The sequence below is a fragment of the Geotrypetes seraphini genome, chromosome 18 (genome assembly GCF_902459505.1).
Source record: "Geotrypetes seraphini chromosome 18, aGeoSer1.1, whole genome shotgun sequence".
In the NCBI taxonomy this organism is placed as follows: Eukaryota; Metazoa; Chordata; class Amphibia; order Gymnophiona; family Dermophiidae; genus Geotrypetes; species Geotrypetes seraphini.
Window position 1 is genome coordinate 18,609,386 of NC_047101.1, and position 16,842 is coordinate 18,626,227.

General features: G+C 43.0%; 1 protein-coding gene across 5 annotated transcripts in view; it reads right to left on the reverse strand.

Annotated features, from left to right (window-relative positions):
- The window catches only part of MRPL22 (mitochondrial ribosomal protein L22), a 147,721-nt gene that overhangs the window by 7,791 nt on the left and 123,088 nt on the right, over window positions 1–16,842 (reverse strand). For 2 of the 5 annotated variants that reach the window (XR_004537507.1, XM_033927580.1), the window contains one exon: window positions 11,587–11,630. The exons of 1 other annotated variant lie outside the window; for it this stretch is intronic. Coding sequence is in view for 3 of the 4 variants with exons in the window: in XM_033927580.1 (XP_033783471.1) it covers window positions 11,620–11,630 (11 nt within the window). In the remaining variant the exon portion in view is untranslated. Of the gene's footprint in view, window positions 1–10,641; window positions 10,831–11,586; window positions 11,631–13,770; window positions 13,806–16,842 lie in introns of those variants that run through there. 2 more of the 5 variants (XM_033927581.1, XM_033927579.1) reach the window with 2 other exon arrangements.

Genomic DNA, 16,842 nt, shown 5'->3' on the forward strand with positions numbered 1-16,842 from the left:
AACAGATTTTATGCTGCTTATTCTAGGAATAAGCAATGGATTTACCCAAGCCATCTCAATAATAACATAGTAGATGACGGCAGATAAAGACCCAAATGGTCCATCCATTCTGCCCTACCTGATTCCATTTAAATTTTTATTTTCTTCTTCTTAGTTATTTCTGGGCAAGAATCCAAAGCTATGCCTGGTACTGGGAGGGATGTTATTAAATGAGAGTACCCAAGAAAGGGACTTGGGAGTAATGGTGGACATGACAATGAAGCCGACGGCACAGTGCGCAGCGGCCGCTAAAAGAGCGAATAGAATGCTAGGTATAATCAAGAAGGGTATTACAACCAGGATGAAAGAAGTAATCCTGCCACTATATCGGGCGATGGTACGCCCGCATCTGGAATACTGCGTCCAATATTGGTCGCCATACCTTATGAAGGACATGGCGTTACTCGAGAGGGTTCAGAGGAGAGCGACACGTCTGATAAAAGGGATGGAAAACCTTTCATACGCTGAGAGACTGGGTCTCCTTTCCCTGGAGAAGAGGAGACTTAGAGGGGATATGATAGAGACTTACAAGATCATGAAGGGCATAGAGAAAGTAGAGAGGGACAGGTTCTTCAAACTATCAAAAAATAAAAGAACGAGGGCATTCGGAAAAGTTGAAAGGGGACAGATTCAAAATGAATGCCAGGAAGTTCTTCTTTACCCAACGTGTGGTGGACACCTGGAATGCGCTTCCAGAGGACGTAATAGGGCAGAGTACGGTACTGGGGTTTAAGAAAGGATTGGACAATTTCCTGCTGGAAAAGGGGATAGAGAGGTATAGATAGAGGATTACTGCACAGGTCCTAGACCTGTTGGGCCGCCGCATGAGCGGACTGCTGGGCACGATGGACCTCAGGTCTGACCCAGCGGAGGCATTGCTTATGTTCTTATGTTCTGTGCTTAGGTTCCAACTACTGAAGTCTCCGTCAAAGCTCACTCCAGCCCATCTACACCATCCCAGCCATTGAATCCCTCCACAGCCCATCTTCAACCAAACGGCCATATACAGACACAGATCGTGCAAGTCTGCCCAGCACTAACCTTAGTTCTTCAATATTTACTATTATTTTCTCATTCTAGATCCTCTGTGTTCATCCCACGCTTTTTTAAACTCTGTCACCGTTTTCCTCTCCACCACCTCTCTCGGGAGCGCATTCCAGGCATCCACCACCCTCTCCGTAAAGAAGAATTTCCTTGCATTGCTCTTGAGTCTACCACCCCTCAGCCTCAAATTATGCCCTATAATGGCTTATAGACTTCTCTTTTAGGAAATTATCCAAACCTTTTTTAAACCCTGCTAATCTAACTGATTTCACCGCATTCTGTGGCAATGAATTTGAGTTTAATTACACGTTGGGTGAAGAAATATTTTCTGTGGTTTGTTTTAAATCTACAACTTAGTAGCTCCATCGCATGCCCCCTAGGAGATATAGTATATTTGGAAAGAGTAAAAAAAGCGATAGCTATTCAACTTATCCTTGTCCAGTACCACGATAGAACGTGATTTAGGAGTGATCATTAGCGATGATATGAAGGCTGCAAATCAGGTGGAGAAGGCTTCGTCCAAGGCAAGACAAATGATGGGCTGCATCCGTAGGGGTTTTGTCAGCAGAAAACCTGAAGTCATAATGCCACTGTACAGATCCATGGTGAGACCTCATCTCGAGTATTGTGTTCAATTCTGGAGACCACACTACCGGAAAGATGTGTTGAGAATTGAATCGGTTCAGCGAATGGCTACCAGGATGGTCTTGGGGCTCAGGGATCTCACATATGAAGAAAGACTAAAAAAACTGCGGATGTACTCGCTGGAGGAGCGAAGAGAGAGGGGGGGACATGATTGAGACCTTTAAGTATATCACGGGGCGTATAGAGATGAAAGATGATATCTTCAGTCTTACAGGGCCCTCGGTGACCAGAGGGCACTCGCTGAAAATCAGGGGAGGGAAATTTCAGGGTGATGCTAGAAAGTACTTCTTCACCGAAAGGGTGGTCGATCATTGGAACGAGCTGCCTCAGCAGGTGATTGAGGCCAACAGCGTGTCAGATTTTAAGAGAAAATGGGATATTCACGTGGGATCAATAGGAGAGTAAAAGTCAGGGAGTGGGTCATTGGTATGGGCAGACTCGATGGGCTATGGCCCTTTTCTGCCGTCAATTTCTATGTTTCTATTTATTTATTTGGTCAGTTTTATATCACATCCTCCCCAATGAGCTCAGAATGGGTAACAAGGTTGACATACATAATGCAAAGAGAAACAAATTATGAATTTACATGTGTACAGTAATATTAGATATACAGAGAGAGTCAAGTTAGCATACAATTTGTTCATCTTAAGTTAACATACATTTTTTTTCTATCTTCCGTTAACAGAGTGGATCTCGTTCAGCATACATTAGAATACATATGGTTGGAAGGGAGCGACTGGATTTATGGGAAGAGGTAAGTTTTTATTGCTTTCCTGAAGTTCCGAAGCCCTTTGAGGGATCTGATGTGAGGAGGCAGTTGATTACAATAACTTGGTAGGAAGTGGGAGTAGGAACAGGGTTTGGTGCTCTGGAGTTGGAGGGTGCAATTAGGAGGTACAGTGGTACCTCAGTTTACGAGTGCACCGGTTTGCGAGTGTTTTGCAAGAGGAGCAAAACATTTGCAAACTTGGTGCCTTGTAAACCGAGCTTGCCTCGCTGTACGAGCGTCCCCCTCCCCCCGCGATCCGGCATCCCCCCCCCGCTCACGTCTGCCCCCCCCCTGCAGTCCTACATCCCCCCCCCCGAGCATGGCATTGACATCCTTTACCCCGATTGGGTACCAGTGCCGGTGCCCGAAGATCCTCCCCCTTCTGGCGCGGCCTGGGCTGGGCGGTGCGTTGGAGATCCTCCCTCTTCTGGTCTGGGCTGGGCTGGACTGGCTTTGAGCATTTGCGCATGCTCAAAGTCTTCTGGTCTCGCTCTCTCCGAGATTGAGAGTGAGACCAGAAGGCTTTGAGCATGCGCAAATGTCAAAGCCAGCCCAGACCAGAAAAGGGAGGATCTCCAACGCACCGCCCAGCCCAGCCCAGGCCGCGCCAGAAGAGGGAGGATCTTCGGGCACCGGCACTGGTGCCCAGTCGGGGTAAGGGATGTCATTGCCGTGCTCGGGGGGGGGGGGGAGGGATGTAGGATCGCAGTGGAGGGAGGGCAACGCGAGTGGGGGGGGGATGCGGGATCGCGGGGAGGGTTATGGAGCAGTGTCGGTGGCCTCAAGGGGGGGGGGAATGGAGCAGCGCCGGTAGCCTCGGGGGGGGGGGGGGGGCAGAGGTGGAACCAATCAAAGCGAGTTTCCCTTACTTCCTATGGGGAAATTTGCTTTGATATACGAGCAATTTGGTTTACGAGCATGCTTCTGGAATGAATTATGCTCGTAAACCAAGGTTCCACTATATTTGCAGATGTGTTTCCTCCTGGGAGCGAAGTGATTACATGCAAGAAGTCAACAAACACCTGGAGGACAAACATGGCATAGAAATGTTTAGTGAGTTTGCACTGTCAATGAATGCTTAGTGGAATGTAACCCCTTGCTTTACTAAGTTGCGCTATGCGTTTTAGCGCGCATTTACCATGCACTAAATATACACATGTGCTAACCGCTAACGCGTCCATAGACTAACATGCACGCGTTAACGCTTAGCGCACCTTTGTAAAAGGAGACCTTTGTCTTTAAGATAGGGTTGAACTCAATTTTATTTGTCCTGGCCTATGGCTGTTTTAATTAATTGTTTTCTCTTTTGTATGGCTTTGTGAACTTATTTTGGTTTTATCTGTAAACCATTTTGAACATGTACAAATAAATAACATGCCACACAATGACTTCTTTGGGAGTCAAACAGATTCAGTAGCTTGGACAGACATTTAAATACTTGAAAGGTCTTAATCTAGAACCAAATCTTTTCCAGAGAAGAGAAAATGGTAAAACTAAATGGCATAATTTGAGGTTGCAGGTTGGGAACTTCTTTTTCACAGGGAGGGTGGTAGATGCCTGGAATGCCCTCCCGAGGGAAGTGGTGGAGAGGGAAACAGTGATGGAATTCAAAAAAGCGTGGGATAAACATAGGGGATCTCTAATTAGAAAGCGGAGAATGCAGGATGGGCTGGGGAGGGCCTCAATGGGAACTCCACTAACTTTATGGTAGATAACCTGCAAACAGGATGATTGGATAGGCTGGAGTGAGCTTGGACGGCAACTTCAGCATTTGGAACCTAGGACAATACCAGGTAGATGTTAGAGTCCATGACCTAGATTTACCAAAGAAGAGACAAGTTAATTTAATCATGTATTTTTAATGGGTATAACTAATGGGCAGACTGGATGGACCGTTCAGGTCTTTATCTGCCGTCATTTACTATGTTACCTGACAGAAACCCAAAGAGTAGCAACATTCCAGAGCTGAGATTGTGATGTCATAATGCCTCATTCCACCAGTGCCTAAGAGCCAACCTCAGCAGTGATGTCACAGTGGCTTGATTCGGTGGCAACTTCAGCAGTTGGAACCTAGGACAATACCAGGTGGACTTTATAGTCTATGACCCAGAAACACCAAAGAAGAGACAAGTTAATTTAATCATGTATTTGTAATGGGTCTAACTAATGGACAGACTGGATGGACCGTTCTTTGGAAACTTCGAGCCATCAAAAAATATTTTGACTTAGTATCTTTTAGATTAGTGTTTCAGTCTTTAATTCTATCTGCCCTTGACTACTGCAACATTATTTACTTGGCATCTTATAAGAAAATCTTAAATCGTATTCGCTTAATACAAAATATGGCGTTTGATTTTTGGGTTAAAAAAATGTGACCATGTGAGTCCTTTCTATCAACGCCTTCATTGGTTGCCATTTGAAGCAAGAATTTTGTTTAAATTTGGCTGCATCTGCTTTAAAGCTCCAGGATACCTATCCTCCCAATTTAAGTTATACAAGTCAAATAGAAATACCCGAAATAATTGTTTGTGCATGTATCCATCTGTAAAAGCTTATCGTTATAAGAGATTTTTAGATAAGACTTTTGCATTTCAGTTAGGAAAAATGAATTCCTGGTTAAGTATTGTGATTCCACAAGCACAATCATATTATGCTTTTAAAAGGTTATTAAAAACTTATCTGTTTGATAAGTTTGTAACTTGATTATTGTGGTATCTCTGTTTATATGTATGTTTCACTGACTGTACATTCCTTCTTTGTTGCGAACCGCCTGGAACATATGGTTGGGCAGTATAGACAGAAGGTGGCAGTCAAAAAACCACAGAGAAGAACAGGGGTTTATAGAGACAGATTTAAAGAAAAAAAAAAAAACAACAACTTTGGACAAGGAGAGAGAGACAAACAGAAAAAAAAGACAGGGGCTACAGAGACAGATTAAAAGAGACAGACACCAAAACAAAGACAGCGGCCAAGGAGACAGACAGCAAAAAAAGACAGACAGACATACAGCGACCAAGGAGAGAGAGACAGAAAGAAAGACAGAAACACAAATCTATTCTAGCACACGTTAATATAACGGGCTTAAAGACTAGTACAAGAATAAAGATTATTTTTATTTTTATTATTTATCTGCCAACATTTACTATGTTACTATGAAGCATGCAGCAGTCCCCACAAATTGGCATCCTATTATGACTGATTATAATGGAGACTGTCAAATAATTTTAAAAAAATTCCATTCAATCTAGAGAGGTGCAAATGTCATTTCCTGTCCTCCACATGCAACCTGGTTGACAGGAATATAAAGCGCCAACTTTTAGTTTACTTCAGACTTGATACAACGTTGAGTCCACACAACCAAAAAGGCTGGGAAAGCACCAATCTACAAGGAAGTGAAACAAATCCTCTCGGTGACAGATTTTCTTCTGATTCCTAGGCCCCATACTGTCAAACTACAATGCTACAGATCCACAGTTCCTGCAGCCCAGAGACCAGCTGAGGCCCAGACTCTTTGCTTATTCATAGCTCTACCAGTTCAGTAAGCAACTTTATGAGTACGTGGCATATTAACCAGCATTCACCAGTATGAGCACCTGTTGTGCCAATAAACCCTGTTCAGTGCTGATCAATGCTGCTTTGGGTAAAACTGGAATATACTAACCTGTGCAGTGCTCGCCCACTTATTAATCAATCATAATCTTGTATTAGCTCAAATGCTTTCAAGGGCTCTTATTACAAGGAGCTGAAAATGCGTACTGTCTGTCGCCTGCAACTGATGGGACCCCAGCTGTGTGATGTGCCCTCTTGTATCTGTCACAATTACTTTAAAGAGATGCCATTTGTGTCATTGTGTGATTCCAGCAAAAATCGAGCTCCTCGCAGACGCTGACAGGAGCGACGGCCTTGTCACCGTCAGGCAGTTTCTCGGTCTCCAGCTCCACACTACGGTTCCCACTGCGGCTGGTGACGGATAGCGCCGAAGGCAAGGAAGCAAGAGAGGAGATAAAAGGGGGAAGGGGAGTGAGCACGAAAGGTGGAAAGAAAAGAGGGAAGAGCGGTGCGTGCAGTCATGTCTTGCTGCTCTGGAGCCACTGTTTCTTAGCGAGCCCACGGAGGGATGAGGAGCTTGCTAAGAAACGTCATTGTGCCTTTGAAGCATTCTGCAGCGTTTTCTTTTCAGATGCTTGAGCAGATGGTGGAGAGGCAGCAACAGTGTAATGTAATGTAATGTAATGTAATTTTATTTCTTATATACCGCTAATCCGTTAGGTTCAAAGCGGTTTAGGGCATACTAAAGTCACTTCTTTAGCTAACGTAATATAAAGGAGCATTTTAATTAAAGTGGCTCAAGAAATTCAACTAAACTGAAATGCTCTTGGAATATATATAAAATATAGTGATTTTTTTTAAGCATGAAGGTACCAAACCATACAGTGGCATAGTAAAGGTCCACAGTGGTCCACCCCGGGTAGAGGTGCCAGCACCCTGCCTCCTCTCTGCCCCCCTCCCCCCTGCCTCTTCCCACTCCTCCCCTCATCACACATGTGCTCCCTTCCCTTCCCCGATACCTCAAGCTGAAGTTGTTGCTTGCAGCGGTCAACCACGTGCTCCTCGCGACCCCATTGGCTCCGCCGATGATGTCACGTCTGAGCGCCCTGCATAGGAAGTTACGTCAGCGGGAGAGCAGACGGGGGTCGCGAGGAGCACGTGGTTGACCGCTGCGAGCAACAACTTCAGCTGGCAGGGATCTCAAAGTCCCTCCTTGAGGGCCGCAATCCAGTCGGGTTTTCAGGATTTCCCCAATGAATATGCATTGAAAGTAGTGCATGCACATAGATCTCATGCATATTCATTGGGGAAATCCTGAAAAACCGACTGGATTGCGGCCCTCAAGGAGGGACTTTGAGATCCCTGAGCTAGAGGTATCGGGGAAGGGAAGGGAGCAAATGTACGTAAGATTATAAGGATTTAAAACAGGACTACAATGAGAATAGACGTGTTTTTATCTGTCGCAAGCAGGCCAGGAGGCAATTCTAAATCTTGGGGCCATAGAACTCAAAAGGTGGACTCAAACAGTGATTTCCTCCAGACTTGGAGAGGGAAACAGCATTTTACAGTGCTGGGCCGTTCTTGAGTTGTAGAAGGAAATGTGTGACCTGAATGGACAATTTGTGAAGCGGTAGCTCTTGTTTGTACGGTGGGTGTTGTGAGAATTTCTCACCCGCCATATGGGATCCCTATAGGATAGTAAGTTTATAAATTTTTTCATTTTCTTTTGCTTTTTAGAATTTCCCCCGATGCAGCAATTTTGCGAAACAGGGCCTTGTCGGGAATTCTGCATTTAATTTTTTCTTCCGAATGTTTCAGTTGCTATATCTTCGGAAGATTCTGATTCTACAACTGCTGAGATTTGTACCAACACCAGTGGAAAGAAAACTTTAAAAGATTAAGTGCTGGTCTCCTATACTTTAAACATATTTATTGATGATTTGAAGCTGGACTAACTTGAATTAATAAGAACGGAGTTTTTGTAGACCAAGGATGTTTTTTCCTATGATAGCTTATGTGCAATCATAGAGTTCCTCCAAGTGCCTAAGACCCTTGAAAGAAACTGAGGTCTTTTCTTCGTAATCTACAGGGACCTTTATCTATTTTTATCCACGGTGTTGGTTTCTTTTTTTTTTTATATATTCTTTATTCATTTTCAAAATTACATTAAGTGTTAAAAATATTCATTCAGATTAACATTTACATAAAAACATATCCCTTTCCCTTTCCCATCCCACCCACCCTTATATTCCATCATCATATAAAACATGTAATAATAAAATTCCCTCCTCCCTACACCTTAAATCGATAAGTATAAGGGAAACAATTTCAAATTAATCTTTACAATACTTTGTCATGGTTTTCCACACATCCTGAAACTTCTTAAATATGCAATAAATATGGCATAAAGAGTTCCACCAGAAGTTATAATTTAATCTCCTCCAATCCTTCCAATTATATGTAATTTGCTGAATGGCAACACCAGTCATTATAAGTAGCAATTTATTATTATTCCCAGAAATCTGACTTTTTGCTCTCAGTGTTGGTTTCAATACATGAATATCATTTTGCCCCATATAGAGCCTTGTGGACAATACATGAGACTTTAAATTGGATTCTGCACCTGTGATTTCGATAGGGTTACCAGATTTTCCATTTCAAAAATCCAGACCCTTAGACCCGCCCGCCCAGGCCCGCCCCTTTACGTCCCAGTCCCACCCTAGCCCCGCCCCTGCTGCCTGCTCTCATCGGGCAGGAATGCTTCTGCACATGCGCGGATGCAACGCGAGGACAACGCATGATGCCACTGCGTGGCATGCGCGAATATGCCCCTGCCCGACAGTGATATTGTAGCCACTGCAGTTCAATGCTGGTATTGTACAACGCCTCTAGTGGCTATACACCAACGTGTGATCCGGCCTGGAGTCACCCTGCAGGATTGGAGTGACAAAAGGAACTCGAATAGAAAAACACAAGCACAATTGTATAAATGTTCATAACATAAATTTACTTGCAAAAATCAAGGTAAGAATGTCCCAAACCAAGCAAATGGTGCTTCTTGCAAAAGTTTCTTCAAACAAAAACTCAAAAGCAAAAATAACACAGTAACAGTTCAGGATTTCTTTTCCCTTCAAACAGTAGAACAAAGCTGCAATCACCTTTCAAAGTTCTCTGCTATACATAAAGTTCACAGTAATCCAAACAGAAGCCTCCAGCAGCCTCTGAAGCACTGCTGGGAAATGGAGACTGTCCTAGGTTTGCCTTTCCAAGCAGCTACATATAACAGCCTTCAAAATTCCCTCCCAGGGTGTTTGCAAACCTCACCCTAAACAAGACATTTTCAGCTTCAAGGATTCAAAACAAAATGCAGAGTACAAAAAGAGTCCAAAACAAAACTCAGAGTCTTAAGCTCAATCTTGACACCTGGTGATTAAGCCAACTTCCATGGGTTCAGGATATTCACCAAACTCCTCTGGCAGACTTCCTTGTAGCACCATAGGGGTTTCTTCCTCCTGCCCTGGAAGTTCCAGTGATTCACCAGCCTCAATTACCTCCATAGGTGTACAGTTCTCACCTCTGCTTGGACCCGGGAGGTCATCTTGGGAGAGGAACTTTAATCTTCTCCCTAGCTTGCCTAACTGTCTGTTCCACACTGCTGCCTTTTCTAGAGCAGGGCCATGCCCTGTTCTAGCTGAGTCAGCACGGACCTGCACAGCTCTTGGGCTCCCCTGGTGGTGACCTGGATACAGAAAACCTGGTGAGTTCTTAGCCCTCCCAGCTCCCCCTGGTGGATGGCAAGTAAATTTACGTGACCAAGGTCAGGACGGCTCCTGCTTGATCACAATATGCTCCAAGCTTTTCAAAACCCAGACAAAGTGCCTCAAAAGGAGAACATGTCCGGGGAAATCCAGATGTCTAGTAACCCTAGATTTGGAGCTTCCTTTTTTCTTTTCTGAGTCCAGGTGCTAAGCCAAGGCTCTCTAGTAACGCACTCCCTAACAGGATCTCCACAGGAACTTGAATGACGCTAGGGAGGGACCAGAAAACTTTCTCAAAGAGCCAACACTAATAAATTCAAACCAGCAAAATCCTTCTTATGTCCCTGGTAGTTATCTAAACTGACATTCTATTAGTTAGTATCCTAGGCCCAGATTCGATCAATAACACCTGAAGTTAGGTACCTAGATTGGCATGCCTAGCTAATCTAGGAACCTAACTTAATTTTCTTAATTAGCTCAACTGGCACCATTAATTGAAAGTGCCATTAAAAAATTATTTTTATTTTTATTTTTTTTTATATATTTTATTTATGCATTTCAAAACAAAACACAAGGGTCCACTTGTTACAGCAAAACAGAGATTTAGGGGAAAAAAATTTAAACAAATATCTTTCCAACTCCTTATTAGACCCCCTCCCCCCCCATTTAACCCCTTTACAAACAAGAAATCAATGAGACAAGGTGGTTTCTAATTTCCCCCACAATTGCATTAATTATAGAAAAGGCTTTACGTGTCTCCGGTCTAAATTCCTTTCACAGCCCTTTCTTCCATTTTTTCACAAATTTTTAGTGTCCAAAAAATATCGAAACTGTTCCGGCACAAAAAACCCCCTACATATTTAGTCCCAGCATATCTGAGGAGACATTTACAGGGGTAACTTAATAAGAAGGGGGCTCCCATTTTTAGAACTTCTTCCCGCATAGCCAAAAAACATCTTTCTACGATCTTGAGTTGTTTTAGAAACATCGGGAAAGATCCAGATTTTTTTTTGCCCCAGAAACAGTCTTTGAGAGGAACAAAAAAAAAGGCTTTCATTATCGCATTCAGGTCTTGTTCAAAGACCAAAGAAACTATATCAAAAAATGATTTTAAAAAATGGTCCGGTAGGCAGCTAACTCGGTAGGTGTCTACTACTGGCCACCTGCCAGAAAGTAGGTATGGTTAGAGGCAGGTTCTAGGTCAGGGGTGGGCAACTCCGGTCCTCGAGGGCCGGAATCCAGTCAGGTTTTCAGGATTTCCCCCATGAATATGCATTGAAAGCAGTGCATGCAAACTGATCTCATGCATATTCATGGGGGGAAATCCTGAACACCCGACTGGATTCCGGCCCTCGAGGACCGGAGTTGCCCACCCCTGTTCTAGGTGGATTTTGGACATAGTATGACATAGGTGCCAAGAAAACCTTGGCCTAAAAGGGAGTGTGTCCAAGATCCCAACGCCTACCGGGGCCTAAGACCACATAAACCCACCCCACCTACTCACATGCACACCACAAACCAATATATCGTTACACCCCTTATCCACACACGCATTTGACTGCCTCTACCTCACTTTTACAGACCATAATCAAACACAATCCTTCCAGCTGCTACTTCTCAGGTGGGAACATACTAGGCACTGGGGGATCCCACAAAGACCCTTTAGATTTGAGGGCTAGTAGAGGAGAACCACCCCTCTTCATCGAGGTTTCCAATCATTTTGTGACAGTTTTCGTACTAGTAAACAAAACAAATATCAGTGAATGGATTGAAAATACTTACAGCCTGCACAAGTGGGTCCTCACTACCTCATGGTCAACTTTGATCTAAACAAGAGAGAGAATGAAATGAAACTACAGAGAACAGAGTGGGAATCATGTAGCCAGAAGCGGCAGTGACAGGAATGAAGTTTAAAAAAAAAAAAAACCCAACCCCCCCCCCCAAATGATGGATGGACGGAGAAATAAAGATAGACAGATAAATAGATCTCTTCCATGTGCATTAACATGTTTATATCAAAATAGCTAAGCGCATGTCATGAAAGGGTACATTCTCATCCTGCCAGTGTCTGCCTCAGTAAATCACCCAGCAAAGCAATGCTGAAGAAGAGAGACCTAAATCACAAAGTAAAACAGGTCAGAGTTGCAATTATGATCACTGAAGCAGGCACCAGTATGCTGTGCATAATTAAAATGACGATAGGACCTCTCCATAAATATCAGCTACGGAAGGGCCCCTTTGCAAGTGAACAGTAGAAGGAGGCAAGCGGGTTTTGGCTGGTGGTTTCTAATCTGACAGCACGACCTTGGGTGCCTTTCTCACTAACAATGCCACTGTCATTTTTTTGTGCTAATTTGTTTTCCCCATTAAAATCTGACTCGCTCTTTGTTGTATCGATAATTGTACGTCAACAAAAATAAGAACATAAAGAGCATAAGAATAGCCTTACTGGGTCAGACCAATGGTCCATCAAGCCCAGTATCCCGTTCTCACAGTGGCCAATCCAAGTCGCTAAAAACAGTCCATACAAAATCCCAAAGAATAGCAAGATTCTGGAATCCCAGAGAGTAACAAAAGATTCTGGAACCCCAAAGAGTAGCAACATTCCATGCTACCGATCCAGGGCAAGCAGTGGCTTCCCCCATGTCTTTCTCAACAACAGACTATGGACTTTTCCTCCAGGAACTTGTCCAAACCTTTCTTAAAACCAGCTACGCTATCCGCTCATACCACAACCTCTGGCAATGCGTTCCAGAGCTTAACTATTCTCTGAGTGAAAAAATATTTCCTCCTATTGGTTTTAAAAGTGTTTCCCTATAACTTTGAGTGTCCCCTAGTCTTTGTAATTTTTTGAGGGCAATATTAAATGGACAGAACAGCAGAACATTCACACATAACTTTTAAAGTCATTGCTATGATTTGTGGATTTCATTTAAATGCATAAAGTTATATCAGAAGTTCTCAACCCAGTCCTGAGGACACACTCAACCTGTCAGGTTTTCAGGATGCCCATAATGAATATGCATGAGATAGAGCTGCATACAACGGAGTCAGTGTATGCAAATTTAACTCCTGCACATTCATCGCGGATATCTTGAAAACCAGGCCGGATTAGTGTGTCCTGAGGACTAGGTTGAGAACCTCTGAATTACATGAAAAGTGGCTTAATTTTGTTGTTTTATGATTGCGTTTAGGCCCTGCCCTGGCCCCACTTCAGAGCCAGTCCCGATTTAAAACCCGTAGCTTTGGCCAAGTCGCGGCTTAAATGCAGAACTGGTAAGTTAGTCAGATCCACGAGAGAGAGTTTTGGCCAGTCCTAGTTTTACTTACACACAAACTATGGGAATGCAGTATTTGTGGATCGTCTGATAAAGTGCATATGCTGTCAGGGAAGCAGGAGCCAAAGACAAAAAAAAAAAAATTTGAAAGTAGACACTACAGGGTGTTTAAATTGCTTCCTCTCATCTCCCTCACCCCCTACCTCCCCCCCCACACACACACATACACACACACACACACATACACACACACAAGACAAATCAGTCTTTATTAACCTCACTCCCTTCTGCCATCTGCCCTCTTTCTCCTCCTGGTTGAATTTAGGTCATTTCTTCTTTGAACTACAATTTCCAATGGCCTCGTGTTTTCCACCCTTTCTTAAAATGGAACCATTTCTTTCCTATTCTTCATCTTCCCCTCTGGAGCCCTTCTCTACAGTTCCCTCTATCTCCACATCTCTGAGCTAATTTCTGGCTATGCAAAATGCCAAGCTCATCACACTGGCATAGAAAATACGTTTTTAATGAGGTCTGGCTGGGCCTGTAAAAACTAGAACACGCTGATAAGGCAGGCTCTGTTATATTCACCAAATTAAAATGATTACTACATCAGAAAACGGCCGCGAGAAGGGACTTCTCTAATACTGTCTCAAAACACGTAGACTCCGGTTGAAGAATATGAAAACCAGTGCAAGAACAGATCTCAATAAGTAGGCCGATGATCTGAAAAAAAAACAAACAAACCACATTATCACAGCAAATAGGTCAGCCAGACTCAGACATTTATTTTAAATCTGTCAGTTTTAAAAAGAATCACAATAGCGAAACAAGAAGGAACAAGGAAGCGAACACTGAGCTCCTCCCTAAAGCATTCTGCGTCCTTTTCTTCAGCAAATGCTAGGCAATGAGGGGTAGATTTTGAAAAACTCAGAGGGTAAATTAGTAACAGCCCATCCAACTTTGTGTAGCTATAAGTTACAGGTAAACTTTTTCTTTGAAAATGGCTTCACATGGAATACCTCCTTATGCAAGTTTGTGGTGCAGTGGCTAAGAGTTACAGCCTCAGCACCCTGAGGTTGTGGGTTCAAATCCCGCCCTGCTCCTTGAAACCCTGGGCAAGTCACTTAATTCCCATTGTCCCAGGTGCATTATAGAGCCCACCGGGACAGTTAGGGAATAATAACAACATAAGAAGTTGCCTCCGTTGGGTCCGCTCCCGCGGCAGCCCATCGAATAATTTGTAATCCGCATAAAACTGTAGGATATGCATAATATAAATTTTTTTAAAAACCACAATTTGCATTGATTTTTGAAAGATGGTTATTTGTGAAAAAATAATGCCAGGTTTAAGCTAGCATCATGTTTCTTCCTCAGGAGCATCAGGTTGCTACCATGCTACTGATGCCGCTGGGATCATTTATAAAGGGCTGGAGCTAAGGTGCCATGCACTGTATATCCCTCTCCTTTCTGAGATAGAATCCTAAATATAAACAGGTGAATAACAAGTTTTGCTAAGAGAGCTATTTATTTGGTCATATCTAACAAATAAGCGCTGGATTTTACTAACCTGCAGAAGAGCTTCTTACCGTGAGCCAGTGGGGTAAACTCTCCGACGCTCATAGGAATTGAATGATCGTCGGAGAATTTACCTCGCTGGCCCGTGGTTTCGTAAAAAGAGCCCAAATAGCTTTCCAAATAGTTCTAAACATCTGTGCTATCCAGATAACTTTTGGCCCCTCCCCTAGAAAGCCTCCCAACCATTGACCTCCTAAGGTCATGAAGATCTGCCCCAAATTTTCAGAACCCATTCCAGCTGCTAGTGTCAAGATTTTGTCTAGTGTAGAGGCATTTTATAAAGAAATTTCATCTTTTTTTTTCGGGGGGGGGGGGGGGAGAGTAAAGAAGCTAGAGGAATGCACCATCTAGATTTTTAAGATCTTTGCAAAAATGCCTGTTGGAAAACATGAATTGTTTATATATGATTATGGTATATTTATGTGTTGCATTTTATCTGTAAGATGTTAAAACTTAATAAAGATTGAACAAAAAAAAAAAAAAATCTGATTATCCTCTACCAGAAACAACACGTTTTCTTATGTAGGACTCTCACTGTTCAACTATTTGTCACAAGACTGTGGCCTCCTTTTCCGAAACTGCGATAGCAGTGTCTAGTGCGGGGAGGTACGCTGAATGGCCCGCGCTGCTCCCAATGCTCACTGAGTTCCTATGAGCATCGGGAGCAGCGCAGGCCATGTAGTGCGGCTCCCCGTGCTGGAAACTGTTATCGCAATTTCGTAAAAGGGGGGGGGGGAGGGTAATTTTTTAGGAAAGCCCTGAAAATGCGCTAATAGGTTCAATACTATTCTGTAGGGCGATTCTGATATATTATGAGTTATTTTTATTGCTGGTACTTATTGTAAATTTTATTGTAATGTTTTATTCATCATTGTTTATTGATTTGTTTTAATTTATTCTCAACCACTTAATACATTTGCGCAAGGTAATATAATAGGTGCATAAATCAAAATCAATTTATGGGATTAAGTCCAAAGTTGGCTGCATAACTCATGTTTAAATTTCATTGTTATTGCTACTAGCGGTGATAAGGATAGACTAATGGCTTAAAGCAGGGATGTCTTATCTTTCTAAGAGAACAATCACAAATACAACAAACTTGTGAGACTAGGTTAATATGAAACCCTCAGATTCCTGCGCTGTTCAGTATAATTACTGTAACAGCTAATGGCAGGTGGGCAGTTCTCTTTCATTGGGTGTTCATATTTTTCTTTTTTTAAATTTTTATAAGTTATGCATTAAAAACTCATCTTTAGCGTACTTTAGTCAATGTTATATGCTTGTGCTTCAGATAATAATAATAATAACTTTATTCTTATATACCGCCCACAATCTTGCGACTTCTAGGCGGTTTACAGCAAAGAATATTGCAATGTACATCTGATAGTAACAGCATTAATGATAATAACAACAGTTATGTATTGCAGGGTCGTGAAGTACCTTGCGGTTTGCACAGGGTTGGAAGTTAGTGATTGGGGTTAACAGTTTACAAGAACAATTTGGGGGAGTGATTACGAGGGGGGTTATTGTCCTTGTTCGTTGCCTAGGTATTTTGTGAACAGGTATGTTTTCAGGTGTTTCCTGAATTCTCCATAGTTGTTTGTGTGTGTAATTAATTTATCTAAGTCTTTGCCCCATAAGGCTGCTTGATAGGATAGAAGTTGGTAGAGCCTGACGGGACCCGGCGCCATTTTCTAGACCTGTTATACACTGGCGCAGCTGTGCACACCAGAACAGTTTAGACCCTTGACAAAGCCTTAATCGGCGAAACGGGTCCCGTCGGGCTCTACCAGCACCGGCAGAGCGTATCTGAAGCACAAGCGGCCTATAAAAAAAGATAAGTGCCGCTAAGCTATTTTTGTTATAAAGTCACGTATAACATTGACTAAAGTACGCTAAAGATAAAAATTAAAAGAAAGAAAAATATGAACACCCAATGAAAGAGAACTGCCCGCCTGCCATTAGCTGTTACAGTAATTATACTGAACAGCGCAGGAATCTGAGGGTTTCATATTAACCTAGTACTCGACCTGGGAAAGTTGTTTAGCCAAGTCTCACAAGTTCGTTGTATTTGTGATTGTTTCTAGTTGGAACTTGACACCATTGCATTGGTAGCAGTGCTCCCTCTAAGCGGGCGGGTGTTGTGAGCAAACTTTTTTCGCTGTGAGCTAAAAATATCGGGCGC